Raw genomic sequence first — 16,893 nt, 5'->3', positions numbered from 1 at the left:
ATTCAAAATAAAGTCTGGGAAAAAAAGCTAAAGTTTTGGTCACTGAGTATGTGCGATATTAAAAATTAGGTAAGACATGGCTTACCTTTTTACTGAAATTAAGGCAGCTGTGGCTATGTTTTCTGTTAAATTAGTTTCCCATTACACCCATTGGCAGTGCATAGCGTGCCACTATTTACAGCACACTTGCACCTTGCTACCCTCCTGTTACACTTAATCGTAATGGCAATCAATATTAAAACTCCATTACTCTCCCTTTCCAGAAACCCAGCTATGTGGGGATTTGACCCTACTCAGATTAGATCTGCCCTCTTTCCCTGCCGTCCAAAATTGTGTGTGTGCATCTATGTGCACTCGTATGTTCATCCATAGGTATATAAATGCCAAATACTTTGACCAGTCCTGTCTTGAGACATATGTATAATAGACATATTATACACATATGTATCTAGGAATATATACATGTGTATATTTATAAGATTAAAAGTTTCTGAAAATGAGATTACTGCAAGGCATTGCAGTCACTAGAATTAAAATGGAAGTACTGAAACACAGAACAATTACAGTTTGTGCTCAGCGCTCAGGGCGTCTGATCCCGCTGTGTTCCTGCTGAGCACTGGAAGAAGCTCAGATAATCTGCCTATCATGAATCTTCATGAAGTGTTGGGGAATGAGCCAAGATCCAGCAGGCCAGCTAGGGGAGATGTGAGTGGACTGATGGTAGGCTGTGCTGTGCGTATGCATTTGGAAACAGAAATGCTGCAGCAGCCAAGGGGATGGAGCTGTTTCGATTTCAGGCTCTTCCAATGCAGATAGCTGGAAACATTTACTAGACTAAAGCTTTAATGTTAAAATATAAACACTTTTTTTTCCCCTTGAAGATTTGATAGTGGAGACCTCTGAGGAATGTGACATTCTCTTTGTCTACAAATACACTGACAGAGTGCCTGAACTCACACCTTGAGACAGTGTCTTTGCTTTGGGCAGCTGGAGATTTTTGACTATTGAAGTTCCCAAGTGTGAAGATTTTATTTCAGCAAGAAAGATTTTGTTTTTTGGTGTTTTCCAGAACTGGAAAAGGTAAGAAATGTTCTAGTTGTAAAACAAACAAACAAACAACTTTCTAGTTAGTCCTGCTATTTGTCAAGGTGATTTCATTATCTTACTGTGCCACTGCTTCCAAATGACCTTGGAGACATCATTTGAAGTACAGTGAAGTATTTGTCATAGAGTCAGAATGTTCTTGGCAATCCTGAGAATTGCTAGATTAAGAGCTTACCCAACAGCCTGAAGTATTATTGTGTACACTTCTTGGAAACACATATAAACCGTTATTATTTCCCACCCTCCACGCATGCCTATGCACTAACATCCTTAAACTTTTCTCGCTGTATGGTAGGGTCTTGAAATAAAAGCATACCAAATTTCTCTGGACTTTAAAAACTCTTTATGCCAGAAGAGCATTGTGGTGTTAACACCAAGTGTAAATTAAGGTCCTTACCCTGTAAAACTAAGAATTTGGGGTAATATTCTCAGGTGCAATTGGTATGTTGTTCAGGAAATTGGTCGGGCTATTACCAGTTTGTCCTTGCTGAAGACCTGTCCCTATCACTTTCTGGAGGACACTTCTCAGAGATGGACCCTTCCAGGTCGTACGTATCTGGGTTAAAGTCTCACAGTCATTACTTAAAATTTGGATTTCCCACTCCTTGTTTTCCCTCTCCTTGCCTGTGCAGCAGGTTCTTGTGCTGGCAGCTGCCTGTAGGTGGGGCTGCTGTTCCACGCAGGCTGGGACACCGGCAGCTGTGGTACAGATGTGGTGCAGATGCAGCCTGTGCTGAACTCCAATGGCCAGCAAGTAACCATCTCCTTTAGCAACTTAAGCGATGCAAAGTGACTATAGTTTTAAAATATTTTGTTTTATTAAATGTTTAAAATAACATAAACATCATATTAACAACTTTATGGCTGAGGTTCTCATAATTTGTGACTTTACCATTTTATCTGATTTGAGAGCTCAAAAGATTACACCTTAACATTAGAAACTTTGTAATTAAGATTTATAACAGTAAGTTGTCTCATTGCTAACAAGATAATAGAAATAGCAGATAGAACTGTATAAACTTTGGACAGTGGGAGAGTACATATTTTACTATAAACTGGGGTCTGCCAAGATTATGTAAGGACAAGAAAACTTTTATAAGCAGTTTTGTGTTAATCTGAACAAACCAACTCAATTCATAGTTGACTTTTAAGCAATAGAGAAAAGTGAGATAGTACATCTTTAATTATTCTCCAAATATGCATTTTTTTTTTTTAATTCTCTTAAGTCTGTACCACCTTCATACCAATATTTAGCACCATGTAATGGGATATTCACCATTTAGCTTCTGGGGAATGTACAGTATGTTATTTACTCTGCACTAGAATAAAGAGTCCAATTGTAATGAAAGTTCATCCTTGCTTTCTGCGGTAGAATGTCAATGCTGGAAGAGCAACAGCATGCTTTCGACCATGAAGCTGTAGCTTATTTACAAACAAAAGAATGCCCCCCTCCCTCTTTTCCCAGTTGCTTATCCATGATGATGATTTGAGTAATAGTACTACAGGGTAGGTTTCCTTTAAACTGGAAACTAGGGCAGGTTTTAATCACTTCATCTTAAACTGTATTGGAACAGTGCATACCAAACAAGCACAGCCTGGCATTTCAATATGAGCTCCACTATTTTTACCATCTCTGTGTGTTGTATGAGAATACTGCTGGTGAAAGATGTAACTGTACAGACAGGCATATATAATCATGTTTTCTTAGAAAATGTAGAATAACGAATTTATTGAGGAGGTGGGTAATGTGCCAACAACCTGTAACATACCAGTATGTTTGTTACCGCCCCCCCTCCCGCCCCCGCTACCAAGAAAGAATTGTATTTTCTTAACAAAGCTATTGGGATAAAGGGTGGAGGGATGAGAAATTTTATTTTTTTGGTAACAGACATGTTGAAGATAAACAGCTTTAGTTGTCAGTCAAATGGCAGTTTAAACTCAGATTAATTTGGGGCATTTGTTTTTTTTTTTTGTTATCGCAATTTAATAAAAAAAGAGATAGTTCTTAATTGCACACTTATGCCCACTGCTCTTTGACAGTGAAATGATACTCAGTGTTTCATTGCTTTCGCACAGCAGTTCATAGCTATAGCCTACAGACTAGTGTATATGCATAGTATTAACAAAACAGTACATCAGGTTCAGCAGTGGTCCATGTTATTTCTGTAGCAGCACTGCAGGTTTCTGACACCGTGAGGGGGTAGATACACTGCAAGTTGATAGGGTACAAACAGTTATAGAGGATAATTGCATTATACTGTCTTGTGGCAGATATTTTCTTTTGTGGCTGTGCAGAATGACTGCCACTATTGTTCTCTATGCTGCCTGTTGGTAGCTTGGGGAAGGACAGAAGAGCCTCTTAGTTCATACATTTTATTACAAGAATCCAAACTGATAACAAAATGCTGATGGAGCTCTTCCTCCACTCCTTGGGAGGCAGAGTCCTCTGAGTGTGGCAGCTCATACTTCTTCCATCCCTTGAGTGTCCCTTTCCTTGTTGAGCTGGATGCTCTCTGTGCCTAGCAATGCTTCTGCTGTCTATGTGCAGAGGCTGCAGGAATGCCCCTCCTACTCCCCTCTCCTCCCCATAGCCCTGGCCATGCTACCTCTGTAGGAAAAAAAAAAAAAAAAGCCTGAGTCCTGCTTCAGCCTTACACGTATTAAAAGCTCTAGCCTCCAGTCATGAGTAACAGCCAGTTCTGAGCTGTTCATGTTAATTTGTGCACAGTCGCCACAGGACCTCTGCTTCACTTAGTAACAACTGTATTTGGCTTTTGTTTTGTCAAGAGCTTGTGAGTATACATGAAAGAGCAAGCGAGAGAATAGGGAAGAAAAGAAGTGGCTGTCACTTGGTGTTTTCTTTTAGGTATTTTCCCTAAGGCTTGGGTTTCTTCAGTGCACATACAAATACACTGAGGAGCACACAGTAAAACATCAAAGATAAGTCACCGCTTGAAGTGAGAACATGTTCTTATACCAGATCCAGCTCTCCATGATGACAGTCACGCCTGGCACCCAAAGGCCATTGCCATGCATCAGTCTCTGCACTGAGGTTTTGCTGAAATATTTCTGTGGTTCAGACAATCACCTGAAAACATCTCAAGCTACAAGAAAATGGACTAAAGATTCAAGTTTCACTGCATGTTATGTCTGTGTTAAGAAAAGCTAACAGCTTGATCCCCCCCCAGGAAAGGCCAGAGCTCTGGAGCCAGCTGCTGGCAATGCTGTGTGGGCTGTGAAAGGTCTCCAGAAGAGCATACACCATCTGCAACAGCTATGTTTCTGCAACATCCCAAGGAGCTCCTGCTGTTTTTTCGGGCTGAATAGTAGCTTTGCTGTAGCTGTTACCTTCAGCAAAATGCTGAAGAGCTTTAAAATGGGATACCACCATTGTTCTGAGCGAAACCTGAAGCACCTTTTTTGCATGTGCAGAAAATGGGTCCAGATATGCTTGGGGGAGCAAAGATACATCTCAGACTTGTTGGGACAATACAGCCTGGCAAATAACTGTGAATGCCTACAGGCATATGTGAGGAATGCATGGCATGACTAGCACTGGGGAAGGGAAGGCAGAACACTTTACTCAGAGTAGAGCTGACTGATGAAGACCAGACATCGTAGGTGTAGCAGGTCTGCATATTTGACTTTTCTGTGAGACTCAAGTTTTTGTCTGTCATGTGCACAGCATCAGACTTATGATCCCCTTAGGTGTTGCTTCTCTTTGTACATAAGGCAGGCACATAAAAAGACTTTTAGGATATAAGTTAAAATTCTTCCCTACTTTTTTAATGGAAGTTTGTTTCAAAATAATCTGCAGTTCTGTTTTTTAGCCTTTCATATGAGAAGCTGGCTGATGACCTCATTGATTATGTACTTGAGGGAATGCAGGCTTTCTAGAGGAATCTCTATGGCAACCTGCCTCACCCCACCAAGGTAGCCACAGTCTCTGCATAGCCAAGTTAGCACAGTGTAATGCAGCTAACCTTCACCATACACACTGCTATGGAAGCACTGTACATGAAATGTCTGGTGTCCAGCACGTGAACCCATAGCTCCTAGTTTCCCAGACAGTGACACCTTGCTAACATGCGATGCACAGCATGCACTGCCAGCTCTCTGAAGCTGGAAAACACATAGCTAACAACCAGCATGGTTTCATTTTGAAAGCATGTTTTCAAGGCAAGAGCTTAAAAAATTTGCATCTTTGTAAACTGGGTGCTCGACCTAATTAAGCATAGATCAGAAGTAATGTGTGACAAACACAGGGGCATTTGCTAGGGAATGCCAGAGCCCTGCCATTCTGGACACCGTGTTTTTGGTCAGGTTCTGCTGCAGGCATCTGTTGGCAATTGCTTGAAACCAGACCTCTGGGGCATATGGGGAAGATTAATTCCTTGCAGCTTTAGAAAGACTTTTGAACTAGCTTGGGGGCCCAAGATATAAATATACTGTCATCATAACTTGCTCTTGCTTTCACTGCCAAAACCAAGTATAACTTTTGACGAATGCCAGCTTTGTAAATACTCTGCTATTCTCAGCTCTCAAAAGAGCAACTGCGTCATTTTTTTGTGATGTAGCATTACTTTTTCAGACAGCTAGCATGACACAAGACTAGAGAAAGTGGATGCTGTATTGTTTCAAAAACTAGCTGCTTTAAAGTCTGATAATCTTAAAGTGCTTATTCAGTGTTATCTGAATAAAAAATATTCCAGTATTAGATTTGACTTTGAAAATCTGATAGCATGATAAATTTGTTGCTGTTGCACTAAAGCCGTTGTTGCACCAGCTACTTTGAAGAAGGCTCTCTCTTTCTCTCGCCCCCCACAGGAATTCATACTTCGCAAGGTGAAATAAGTATCTCCAATAGCCATGAGCATTAGGAAGATCCTTGGGTTCCTTTCTAAACTGCAATGTAGGACAAAAATGCATTACCCTCACAGTGCATGACTGTTTTTACACAGAAGTCAATGAAGCCTTTCCTATTCTCAACAAAAATAACTTTCAGACTTTTTAGTTCTTACTGACAGGAGTAGCAGCAGAACTGGCCTGATGGGATTTCCTCCATACATGTCTTTACACTTTCTTTGCCAGTGGAAGTGATCAACTGCAAAGTGATTTAGCTGTAATGAAAGCGTGAAGGACAGTATCAGGCTGGTTTTGAGCTACAGGGAGAGAGGTTTTCTGCAGACAAATCCAAGGGGGGAAAAAGACCTATTCCTCAAAAATAATAAAGAGTTTCTGAATTCTCCTTCAATCTTTTAAGAAGTCTTCATTCTCAGAGTAAATACAGCATTTTTCAAGCCAAAAAAAATGTTCCAAGCAAATGTGATAAATGCAAGGACAGGGCTTTTTAACAGACTGCAACCTTAACCACAGAGAGGAAAAATACCTCTCCATAAGAAAGCAGCTTGTGAGTCAATAGAGTTAACATAGGTACATGAATTCTATGTGTGTCTTCAGTTATGTCTTGAAAGTATCAAGTAGCAAGATAAGACAAGATCTGAAAACTGTTGAGTGTGTTCACTGGCCTAGTGTAACTGATCTTTTTTCCCCTGTAAGTTTGAAAAACTGAAAATGTGAAATCATGTTTTTCAATAAGGTACCATTTCACTGAATGAGAATAAAGGAATAGCCTCTTTAGGAAGACCTCTTACAGGTTAATTTCCTTGGCTGGGTCTTCTCTGATGGCATCCTTTTCTTCCAAGGTTGTATGCTTTAAATTTGCCTCTTTTGAGGAAGAAGATGGGATTAAGATAGCCTAAGTAGTACATGGGAAGACAATGACTTTGGTTAATGCTTACTCTTGCACATCAGACTCTAGATGAACGGTTCCAGCTTGACCTGTTCCTAAAGCTTCAGTTATGGCTTTAAAAATTGGCCTGGTCCTATGGAAGAAAGATCACCATGTATTAAAGCATTAGTTAAAATTAAAAAGATGAACATATAACAGTGCACAATAAATGGAGGCTGCTGTTGGAGGGAGTGGATTTTTCTGCTACTTTCAGACCCCGATGCCCATAGTTGCTGATTAGAGGAGATGGAGGTCCTTCTGGAAGAGGCTGGTTGCTGATGGATGGCTTCAGTGCCTGAGGGTGCTGGATGCCCTGAAGTAGGAAAGGAACTTGTAGCAGAGGCTCACCACAAAGTACCAGATGTTTCGAGCCATCTGTGACCTTGCAATGAAAATGCGCCAGATGATCACAAGGAGTGTGGTGTTGAATGCATATCGGATGTTCCTCAGCCTGAGAAAGAGAAAGAGGCATCTTATGGAGGAAGACAAAAACAACAAAAAACTCACCAGCTTGCTTCATTTGCTACAGGTAATTTTGTAAGAAATCCTGTTTACAAGTGGCCCTTGGGCTTTTTGGCATTCCTATTTTAGTGAAGACACTGTGCCGAAGATGTCCCTACCGTCTTGCCAAGGACTGTGTTGAAGTTAGGGTATCGTGAATAGTTAATGGAATAGGTGGAATACCTGTATTGCAAGTCTCTTGTTCTGTGTACTCTCATTTCAAACCAGAACAGAAGTCATACTGAGAGTTTTTTCTTTACGATAAGTCTAGGTCCAATACTTTCTGTTTTCATTTGGTATATTGGCTATTTTTTACTTTGCAGGATTGGTGGCAGGCTAGAGGACCTTTGCAGGAGCTGATGAATAAGGTTCTCCTATTTGGGTGAAACCTTGCCTTTAATGTTGGGAAATTACTCGATAATCATAAATGGTCTTCACTTTTGCACTACTGCAGCACTGGGGGTTTGCGGGGGACAGTTTACACCATATATTTAAATGGTATTATTGGGTCTTTAAGATGCTAATCGTCTTGTCCTCTTTATGTCAAGCAAAAGTTTCTGCAGTTCTCTAATTCTCACTTTCCCAGTGTCTGACCAAGGGAAGAAAGCTTCCTAATGTCCCCAAGACTGGTTTAATTTTTATGAGAGTCCTTTTTTTTATTTTTGGTAAACTTTATCACTGCACTATACCATACTGCCTATTTGGACTATGAGGCAGTTACTGGCCTGTTAGAGAGGTTCTTATAAATACTTTAAAAATGACCCATGAACGAAGAACTTGTTTAGCATTCCTTGCTATGGCAACAGGCTGGTTTATGCTTCTAGTATTTACAGTGCACAAGAATGGTTTTCTTAAAGGAAACAACCACGCTCTTACTCCAAGACAGCTGCTCTTCCTTTTGCCTGCACTTCTCAGTAAAGGGCTGGAGAAGACAGGAAGAGCACAATCTTTAACTGAATAGAAGGAAAATCTCAAATTGCTCATTCAGACTCTCTTAAACTGTCGCCAGGGATTGAACGCATAAGCTCCCCACTGATTTTGGAGTATTTTTGCCCATTCCCCCCAAGGAATTAGAAACTTCAACTTTAAAATGAAATTTAAAATCATACAAATGCTTAAAGTTTTTATGCAATGTCTTTGAATTGCTAAAAACTTCTAGGAGCTTCACAAAATCTAAATCTGACCCTTATTTTTCTATTTTAATTCTGAATGAACAAGATCTTTTGCATTCATGTATTTTTCTTACGCATTGTAACTTTGTTACTTGGTTGTCTGCTGGGAAGGCATAATATCTAGCCCCTGATCGTTAGTGTCATCGAAAATCCTCTTTTTTCTTACAGGATGGAAAAATGAAATACTGACAACCCTCTGCCGTAAGAAAAAAGCTATGCTATGTTTATCTCTATATTATTCAACAATAATTATTGCAATGTAACTAGAATAATTTTCCTCAAAAGCCATTCAAGGTAGCCAGGAGGCCTTGTTCTTGTCACTGGGTATGACTTACTTTCGTAAGTGCTGCTTTGCCGCTGGAATGCCAGACATGTCCTCATTTAGCAAGTACTTCTTAGCACCTAGGCAGTAGCTTTCAATGTATTCTGACCAGTGCAGCTGACGAACATCAAAGTTGTATAACTGGGATTTAAAAACAAAAGAGCAGAATTTAAATGCCAAAGTTCAAAACAAGTTCAATTTATGCATCAGTTCTTCATTTACCTTCAAGGCCCTCTCTCTGAAGTTCTTAAAGCCACCAAGTTTCCAAGAAGATATGGGCACTAACAGACTATATTTCACAGCTGTCGATTAATGTCTTACCCAGCTGGGAATCTGGGCAAAGCAAGCAGAAATTTAGTGCTAGCTGGCAGAAAATAAAGATAAGTTTGTCTTTCAGGTGGCAATTTTGCATAAATACATGTATTTGTGCACACACACACACAAAAAACCGTGGAAGAAAAATGTCATTCCACTCAGGTAAATGGATTCATATGAAAACCTCCATGCAGTCTTTAACATGTCACTAGAATTATGTGTAAATAAATGAATTGGACATTGAGTCAACAGGTGTCTCTGTATCAGTATTACTCTGCTGTGCTGCATTCTCTCTCAGAATCACAGAATTGTATAGGTTGGAAAAGACCTTTAAGATCATCGAGTCCAACCATTAACCTAACACTACCAAGACCACCACTACACCATGTCCCTAAGCACCACATCAAAACGTCTTTTAAACACCCCCAGGGACGGTGACTCAACCACTTCCCTGGGCAGCCTGTTCCAATGCTCAACCACCCCTTCAGTGAAGTAAAATTTCCTAATATCCAATCTAAACCTCCCCTGGCGCAACTTGAGGCCATTTCCTCTTGTCCTATCACTTGTTACTTGGGAGAAGAGACCGACCCCCACCTCTCTACAACCTCTTTTCAGGTAGCTGTAGAGAGCAATAAGGTCTCCCCTCAGCCCCCTTTTCTCCAGGCTAAACAACCCCAGTTCCCTCAGCTGCTCCTCATAAAACTTCTGCTCCAGACCCTTCCCCAGCTTCGTTGCCCTTCTCTGGACACGTTCCAGCACCTCAATGTCTCTCTTGTAGTGAGGGGCCCAAAACTGAACACAGTATTCGAGGTGCGGCCTCACCAGTGCCAAGTACAGGGGCACGATCACTTCCCTAGTCCTGCTGGCCACGCTATTTCTGATACAAGCCAGGATGCTATTGGCCTTCTTGGCCACCTGGGCACACTGCTGGCTCATATTCAGGCAGCTGTCAACCAACACCCCCAGGTCCTTCTCTGCTGGGCAGCTTTCCAGCCACTCTGCCCCAAGCCTGTAGCGTTGCATGGGGTTGTTGTGGCCCAAGTGCGGGACCTGGCACTTATCCTTGTTGAACCTCATTGGTTGAACCAATTGGCCTAAGCCCACTGAGCCAGCCTGTCCAGATCCCTCTGTAGCTAGATCGACAGAAGTCCAAGAAATGGGTTACTCTGGTGTCTGGCATCAAAAAAATCTCATTGCAGAGCTAAATACCCTAGTTAATTTCAGATGCTTATACTGGAAAAATAGCAAGCTCTCAGGCGGTTGTCTGTCTATTAGAGCAAAGACAGGATTTGTAAAGAGGAAGAGGTTTTGTTGTAGAGAATTTTTGTTTTAAATGAATGAGTGAAGTGAATGGCATTTCTTATTTACAGGGTCTTAAAAGGGAAGATACTCAGAAAAATATCTTCCTTTCACCCCCATGCCAATCCAGGCCATTTGCTTTGGTGCAAGAGCTTTGGTATCAGACCAGCAATAACTTGAGCAGAGAGGCGTTAGCTAACTCTGTCAAATACAGGGGGTTAGCTACTGTGCAGATCCCGGTGTGTCTGTCAGATATGTATAGAGATGTGTGCTGCCCATAAACTATCTATCTAGCTTGAATACTGCTCACAATGCAGCAGTGGCAACACTGGATTCGGTGCATCTCACAAAGTTCTCATAAGCAACTTGGTAAGCCTGAAACTCTGTCTAGCTTGCACCAAGTCCTGATGCTGCAATTTTTTTGTTTATCTGCCTCAGAGCTAGCTCCTATCATACCATTTAGGTTCCCTCTACATTTGCTGTAGTCACAGCAGTGCCACTGCCCTTAGAAGTTAGAATTTGCTGCATGCACTCCCTCTGCAGACTAGGGAAGAAAACTCTTTACTACTGGGAGTCTGTGCAAGAATTTCATGATGTGAGTGAGACCAGTTTGATATGAATGCCTAAGTATCTCTTTGCAAGGAGATACTGACCAAAGCTGCATTCAAGCTTATCACAAATCTACTCTTTGTATTCCTTCAGTCTTACTGGACTTACAGAGTCTTACAGAGTCTTACAATCCCATTCTTAAGGAGTAGTATTTCAAACCTATAAAGACTACAGCAGAGCTTGACATCCTGCAAAGTATTTGCTCTCTGGGGACTTAAATCAAACAGGAACTTTTTTCATATTGTTCAGAGTAAGACACTATGTGTTAACTAAGTAAGTTTCCCTGAGCAGTGCCCATTAAAACCAATGTGGATGAAAACATCAGAATCTTTCAAGTAATTCCCATCTAGACCACCCACCAAAAGCTACAGACTGCCAGAAGGGATGAAGGAGAAAGTGATGTGTAGGGAGCTTCCTAGTTTTCCAAGAGCGAGACACTTAGAAAATTAGGATGAGAAGATATTGGGAATGCTACACAGTTTTACAGTGATTAATTAATTACAGTGAAACTCCCCATAGTACATATCTTTGCATTACCACTGACATTATGTTTCTGGGGCCCCTGTACAGCACATCAGTTAACATGGTCATATCACCCCATGAAAGGAGATGCCTGAAATTCTCAGGGCCCAGAGCTGTGACATGAAAACTAGAACTGACCTTTTCTTCTTAGAAAGAGAAATATCATGTGTCCATCCAAAAAGGAATGTCCTTAGCTTTCCTATCTACTGGGTTTTCCAGTGTATGAAGCCAACCACATGGGAGGTAGTAAAGTGGCCCCTGTGACATATGATGCTTTTAACTTCTCCAACTCAAAGGGCTGAGTAGAGCTGGGTCACTGGGGATATAAAGTTACGTTCCCTTTGTACAGTCCATTTTGTCTGTGGAAACAAATCTAGATTGTTTACAGGCCAAATAGAAACCTGAGAGCAAAAGGCAGAGAGGTGCCATGTTAACTGGAAAGACTGCAGTGATTGACCTGTCTCAGACGAAAGAGCAATACACCTCAGGAGAAAACATTCTCCTATAACAAATGGAAGGTTCCTGATAAGTTATTTAATAAAACAAGGAGGAAATAAATTATTTCAAGTTAAAGTCAATTCCAGTCATCTAGGCAGATGTCATTCATAAGCTCAACAGTACACCAAAAATAATTGCTGCAGATGAACAGAACTGGAGTTTAGCAATCCATATTCAGCACATACTTACCTTTTTGTCCTCTGTGTTAAGGTGACTCATTAACATATTCATATTATCTGAAGACCAGTCCCAGGACTGGGTGGAGAAATACTGCAGGAGCATCATAGACTTGTGCAGTCGATTGATGATCTTCATCATTCTGAAACAGAAGAGGAGCATCAGCGGTGGATAGGAAGTTTGACCTTATGCAAAATCTGTCGGTTTGCTCTATAGGTGTTTTCACCAATCCAGATGAACAGGCATTGCAATTCCTGATGAGCACTGCACTGGTGCTCACCAGGCTGAGAACTTGCTCAGGAAGTCTAACTGCTCCAGCTAAGTCTTGAGCCTACAGCTACCCAGGTTTTATTGTTGGCTGGAACATGGGTGCAAACATGCAGTTCCCAGGGCAGGACTGATGCCTGGGACTGGCATCAGTTCAGGTTACTGGCCTGAACTAACAAGGGTTGGAGGCCATATCTACATCATGTACCATGTGCGAGGTGAAGAGCCCATCTGAACACTAGTTGCACATGAAGTCTGCACAGCAGATTGCAAAACCACAAAGGTATATTGCTTGTCTCCTGAGGGGGGTACTTCTCTTTCTACCACACAAACACTCTTCTGTTCTCCGAGTTGGCTCCCGAAGCAAGGCTCTGATTTTTGGAGTTAGCTCCACTACAGAGGAGACAGCATCTGCAGCATGGACAAGCTCTGAAGTCAATTGCTCAACTTCAGTTTTCAGATAGAATCATACAGTGGTTTGGGTTGGAAGGGACCTTAAAGATCATATAGTTCCAAGCCCCCTGCCATGGGCAGGGATACTTTCCTCTAGATCAGGTTGCTCAAAGCCCCACCCAACCTGACCTTGAACACTTCCAGGGAGGGGGCATCCACAACTTCTCTGGGTAACCTGTTCCAGTGTCTCACCACCCTCACAGTAAAGAATTTCTTCCTAATATCTAATCTAAATCTACCCTCTTTTAGTTTAAAACTGTTACCCCTCATCCTATCACTACACTCTCTGATAAAGAGTCCCTCCCCATCTTTCCTGTAGGCCCCCTTTAAGTACCAGAAGGCCACTATAGGGTGTCCCTGGAGCCTTCTCCAGGCCAAACAACCCCAACTCTCTCAGCCTGTCTTCACAGGAGAGGTGCTCCAGCCCTCTGATCATCTTCGTGGCCCTCCTCTGTACCCGCTCGAGCAGGTCCATGTCTTTCTTATCCTGGGGGCCTCCAGAGCTGAACACAGTACTCCAGGTGGGGTCTCAGAGCAGAGTAGAGGGGGAGAATCACCTCCCTTGACCTGCTTCTTTTTATGGTGTTGGCCATGCTTCTTTTTATGCAGCCCAGGATATGGTTAGCTTTTTGGGCTGCGAGCTCACATTGGCAGCTCATATTCAGTTTTTCATCCACCAGTACCCCCAAGTCCTTCACAGAATCACAGAATCATATAGGTTGGAAAAGACCTTTAAGATCATCGAGTCCAACCATAAACCTAACACTGCCAAAAACCACCACTACACCATGTCTCTAAGTACCTCATCCAAACGTCCTTTAAATACCTCCAGGGATGGTGACTCAACCACTTCCCTGGGCAGTCTGTTCCAATGCTTGATAACCCTCTCGGTGAAGAAAAATTTCCTAATATCCAGTCTAAATCTCCCCTGGCGCAACTTGAGGCCATTTCCTCTTGTCCTATCACTTGTTACCTGGGAGAAGAGACCAACCCCCACCTCTCTACAACCTCCTTTCAGGTAGTTGTAGAGAGCGATAAGGTCTCCCCTCAGCCTCCTTTTCTCCAGGCTAAACAGTCCCAGCTCCCTCAGCCGCTCCTCATAAGACTTCTGCTCCAGACCCTTCACCAGCTTCGTTGCCCTTCTCTGTACACGCTCCAGTACCTCAATATCCCTCTTGTAGTGGGGGGCCAAAACTGAACACAGTATTCGAGGTGCAGCCTCACCAGTGCCGAGTACAGGGGCACGATCACTTCCCTAGTCCTGCTGGCCACGCTATTTTTGATACAGGCCAGGATGCCATTGGCCTTCTTGGCCGCCTGGGCACACTGCTGGCTCATATTCAGGCGGCTGTCAACCAACACCCCCAGGTCCTTCTCTGCCAGGCAGCTTTCCAGCCACTCTTCCCCAAGCCTGTAGCGTTGCATGGGGTTGCTGTGGCCCAAGTGCAGGACCTTGCACTTGGCCTTGTTAAACCTCATACAATTCACCCCAGCCCAGCCCTTCACTGCAGGGCTGCTCTCAATCCACTTATCACCCAGCCCGCATCCATGTTTGGGATTGCCCCGACACATGTGCAGGACCTTACACTTGGCCTTGTTGAACTTCATGAGGTTTGCATGGGCCCACCTCTCCAGCCTGTCAAGGTCCCTCTGGAGGGCATCCCTTCCCTCTAGAGTATCAACCACACCACTCAGCTTGGCAGGATGCTTTTCATGTCTTTGGGCTTCTTTGATCTCCCTCTCAAAAAAAAAAAAAAATTGTTTTTCTTAAAGGCCATTCCTCTCCCTGTATAATATAGCAGCAGTTTGGAGTGGTTTTTGTGTCCTTCCTTATACAGGAAGGGTCTGACAACATGCACTCCTGGTGGATGACCTTGAAAATCATCAAAGTCCATCGGCTTTTTTTTGGGGGGGTGTGGGGAACTGTTTGAATGTCTTCCTGGAGCATGAGTGTCCTGGTAAAGATGAAAGCTGCTTCAGAGGCATGGCTGCTTAACAGGGACTTTGGAAACGTGGGTTCAGATCTCTCATGTGTCTTGGCCTTTTTTTATTATTCTTTTTTTTATATAACAGGGGATGAAGTGATGCTGTCCTACCTTGCAGGATTATTTTACAGTTGTCCCAATGGTCATGAGTACAAAAGGCCTCTGGGAGGCAGTTGTTTTAGAGTGTGATGTACAGTGCTCGGTCAATTTTGAGAGAACACCACGTTCTCTCAGACTGGGTAAGGGCAAGAGAAAGCATTAAAAGGCTGATTTCTGTGGAAAACAGAGCTGTTTTCATGAGAAATTTTGAGCTGCCCAGAGGGTAACAAAGTCGCCGTGACAAATAAAAGGCGGCAGTCTGGGGAAGAATGGTGCCAGGCTGGCCTCTCTCTGTGCAGATGTGACTGCCATGACGATAAGCACTAAGCACAGCAGAAAAAGACACAATGAGTACATCAGTTCAGAGGAGAACGGTGCAGCTTACCCAAAGCAAATTGAAAGAGCACTAAAAGCTTACACAGGCACTCCTACTCAGAATTAAAGTGGCTTTCACTTTAGAGGCAAAGCAAACCATCAGATTAAGGGAACCTTCATTCTGAATAATTATGTGCACATTGATTGAATGCAGTTTATCTAAACTACTTTAAAATTACTTCAGATTAATCTTCCTGATTGTGCCTGTGTAGGCAAGTACTATGGGGCAAAGCTTTGTGAATATTTTAGTACCTTTTAGGAACTTGGGAAACAAAATATATGGCTAGATTGCAAAGATCTGAAGTTGACCCTCAAACTGGCTCCCCAAAAGCCATCAATATCTTTGAAGTGCTGAGGGTTAATGGAATCCATCAGGAAAAAAAAATGGTAAGAGAGTTAGCTGTGTGTCCCTACTTATGTTTTGAAAAATAGGCCTCCTGTCAACATGACTATAGATCTACCCAAAGCACCATATCTGAGTGGCTAAAAGTAAGGGTCAAAAAGAGAAAGGAAGCATCTAAAGAGGTATATATGAAAACTGTGGTTCATGCTGACTGATTGAGCTCAAATGTTGTGACCACATTAAAAATATTTACTAATCTGGATGAAGGACTCGTCTACTGAAAAACATCAACTGAGTAGAACCATGCTCTTCTGCAGCCTCTGAGCCTCTGCGGCCTCAGGCTATGGCTAAGATTTCTTATAGAAAATCTCATTCTCCACTATGGAGGAACTGAGAGGAAAAAAAGCAAGTATTAGCTGTCACTGATAGCCTTATTAGCCACACTTCAGAAATGCATCTTGTCTTCTAGAAAACTGTTTACAGCAATGATTTCTTTATTTGCTTCCATACTGAGCCTTGCCTGAGCAGATTCTCAGGTGCGATAGATTGCCCCAAGAGACTACTAATGATATAAACCACATTATTTTCTAAGTCATGGATGGATGTGCAGCAGTAACAGTAAGCCATTTAGGGCAGTTTTGATAGACATCTGGCAATTCATGTGAAATGAGCAAACACTTAAAGTAAGCTTCTCAGGAAAGGTAGTATATAAAAGTCTAAAGCTGAAGGAGATGACCTAGCCTTTGGTAGATGGGGTACTGCATGTGATAACTACAGGAGGAACAACTGAGCTCCTCCAAACTACCCTGCAATTCAAATTAATGGAGGTCATAGGCTAGTCCTGAATAAACAGTAGACTTGTAAAACCATAACCAGCTCCCAGATAACCTATTCCATATGATAACTCATCACCTTAGGATGAGTTGAGTATGGATACAGTAGAGAACTGAAGTCTGAGGCTTTGTTCTGGGAAAGAACTTTCTCCTTTCTGCTTGCAAATCTGGCATAGGGTCATGGAGAGAATTCAAGAAACTGCCATGAAGATGGCTTCTACTTCAATA

At 42.3% G+C, this 16,893-nt stretch overlaps 1 protein-coding gene across 4 annotated transcripts in view; it reads right to left on the bottom strand.

Moving 5' to 3' along the window:
* Nucleotides 1–2,957: 2,957 nt before the first annotated feature.
* Nucleotides 2,958–16,893, bottom strand: part of FAR2 (fatty acyl-CoA reductase 2) — a 161,979-nt gene continuing 148,043 nt past the window's right edge. For all 4 annotated transcript variants that reach the window (XM_075508381.1, XM_075508389.1, XM_075508400.1 and 1 more), the window contains exons 10-12: nucleotides 12,323–12,452; nucleotides 8,904–9,031; nucleotides 2,958–7,346 (exon numbers count right to left, since the gene is read on the bottom strand). In XM_075508381.1, coding sequence (XP_075364496.1) covers nucleotides 7,184–7,346; nucleotides 8,904–9,031; nucleotides 12,323–12,452 — 421 coding nt within the window. In that variant the 3' untranslated portion in view covers nucleotides 2,958–7,183. The remainder of the gene's footprint in view (nucleotides 7,347–8,903; nucleotides 9,032–12,322; nucleotides 12,453–16,893) is intronic.

The sequence above is a fragment of the Mycteria americana genome, chromosome 1 (assembly GCF_035582795.1).
Source record: "Mycteria americana isolate JAX WOST 10 ecotype Jacksonville Zoo and Gardens chromosome 1, USCA_MyAme_1.0, whole genome shotgun sequence".
In the NCBI taxonomy this organism is placed as follows: domain Eukaryota; kingdom Metazoa; phylum Chordata; class Aves; order Ciconiiformes; family Ciconiidae; genus Mycteria; species Mycteria americana.
The sequence above is the reverse complement of the archived record's forward strand: the minus strand, read 5'-3'. Positions and strand labels throughout refer to the sequence as shown.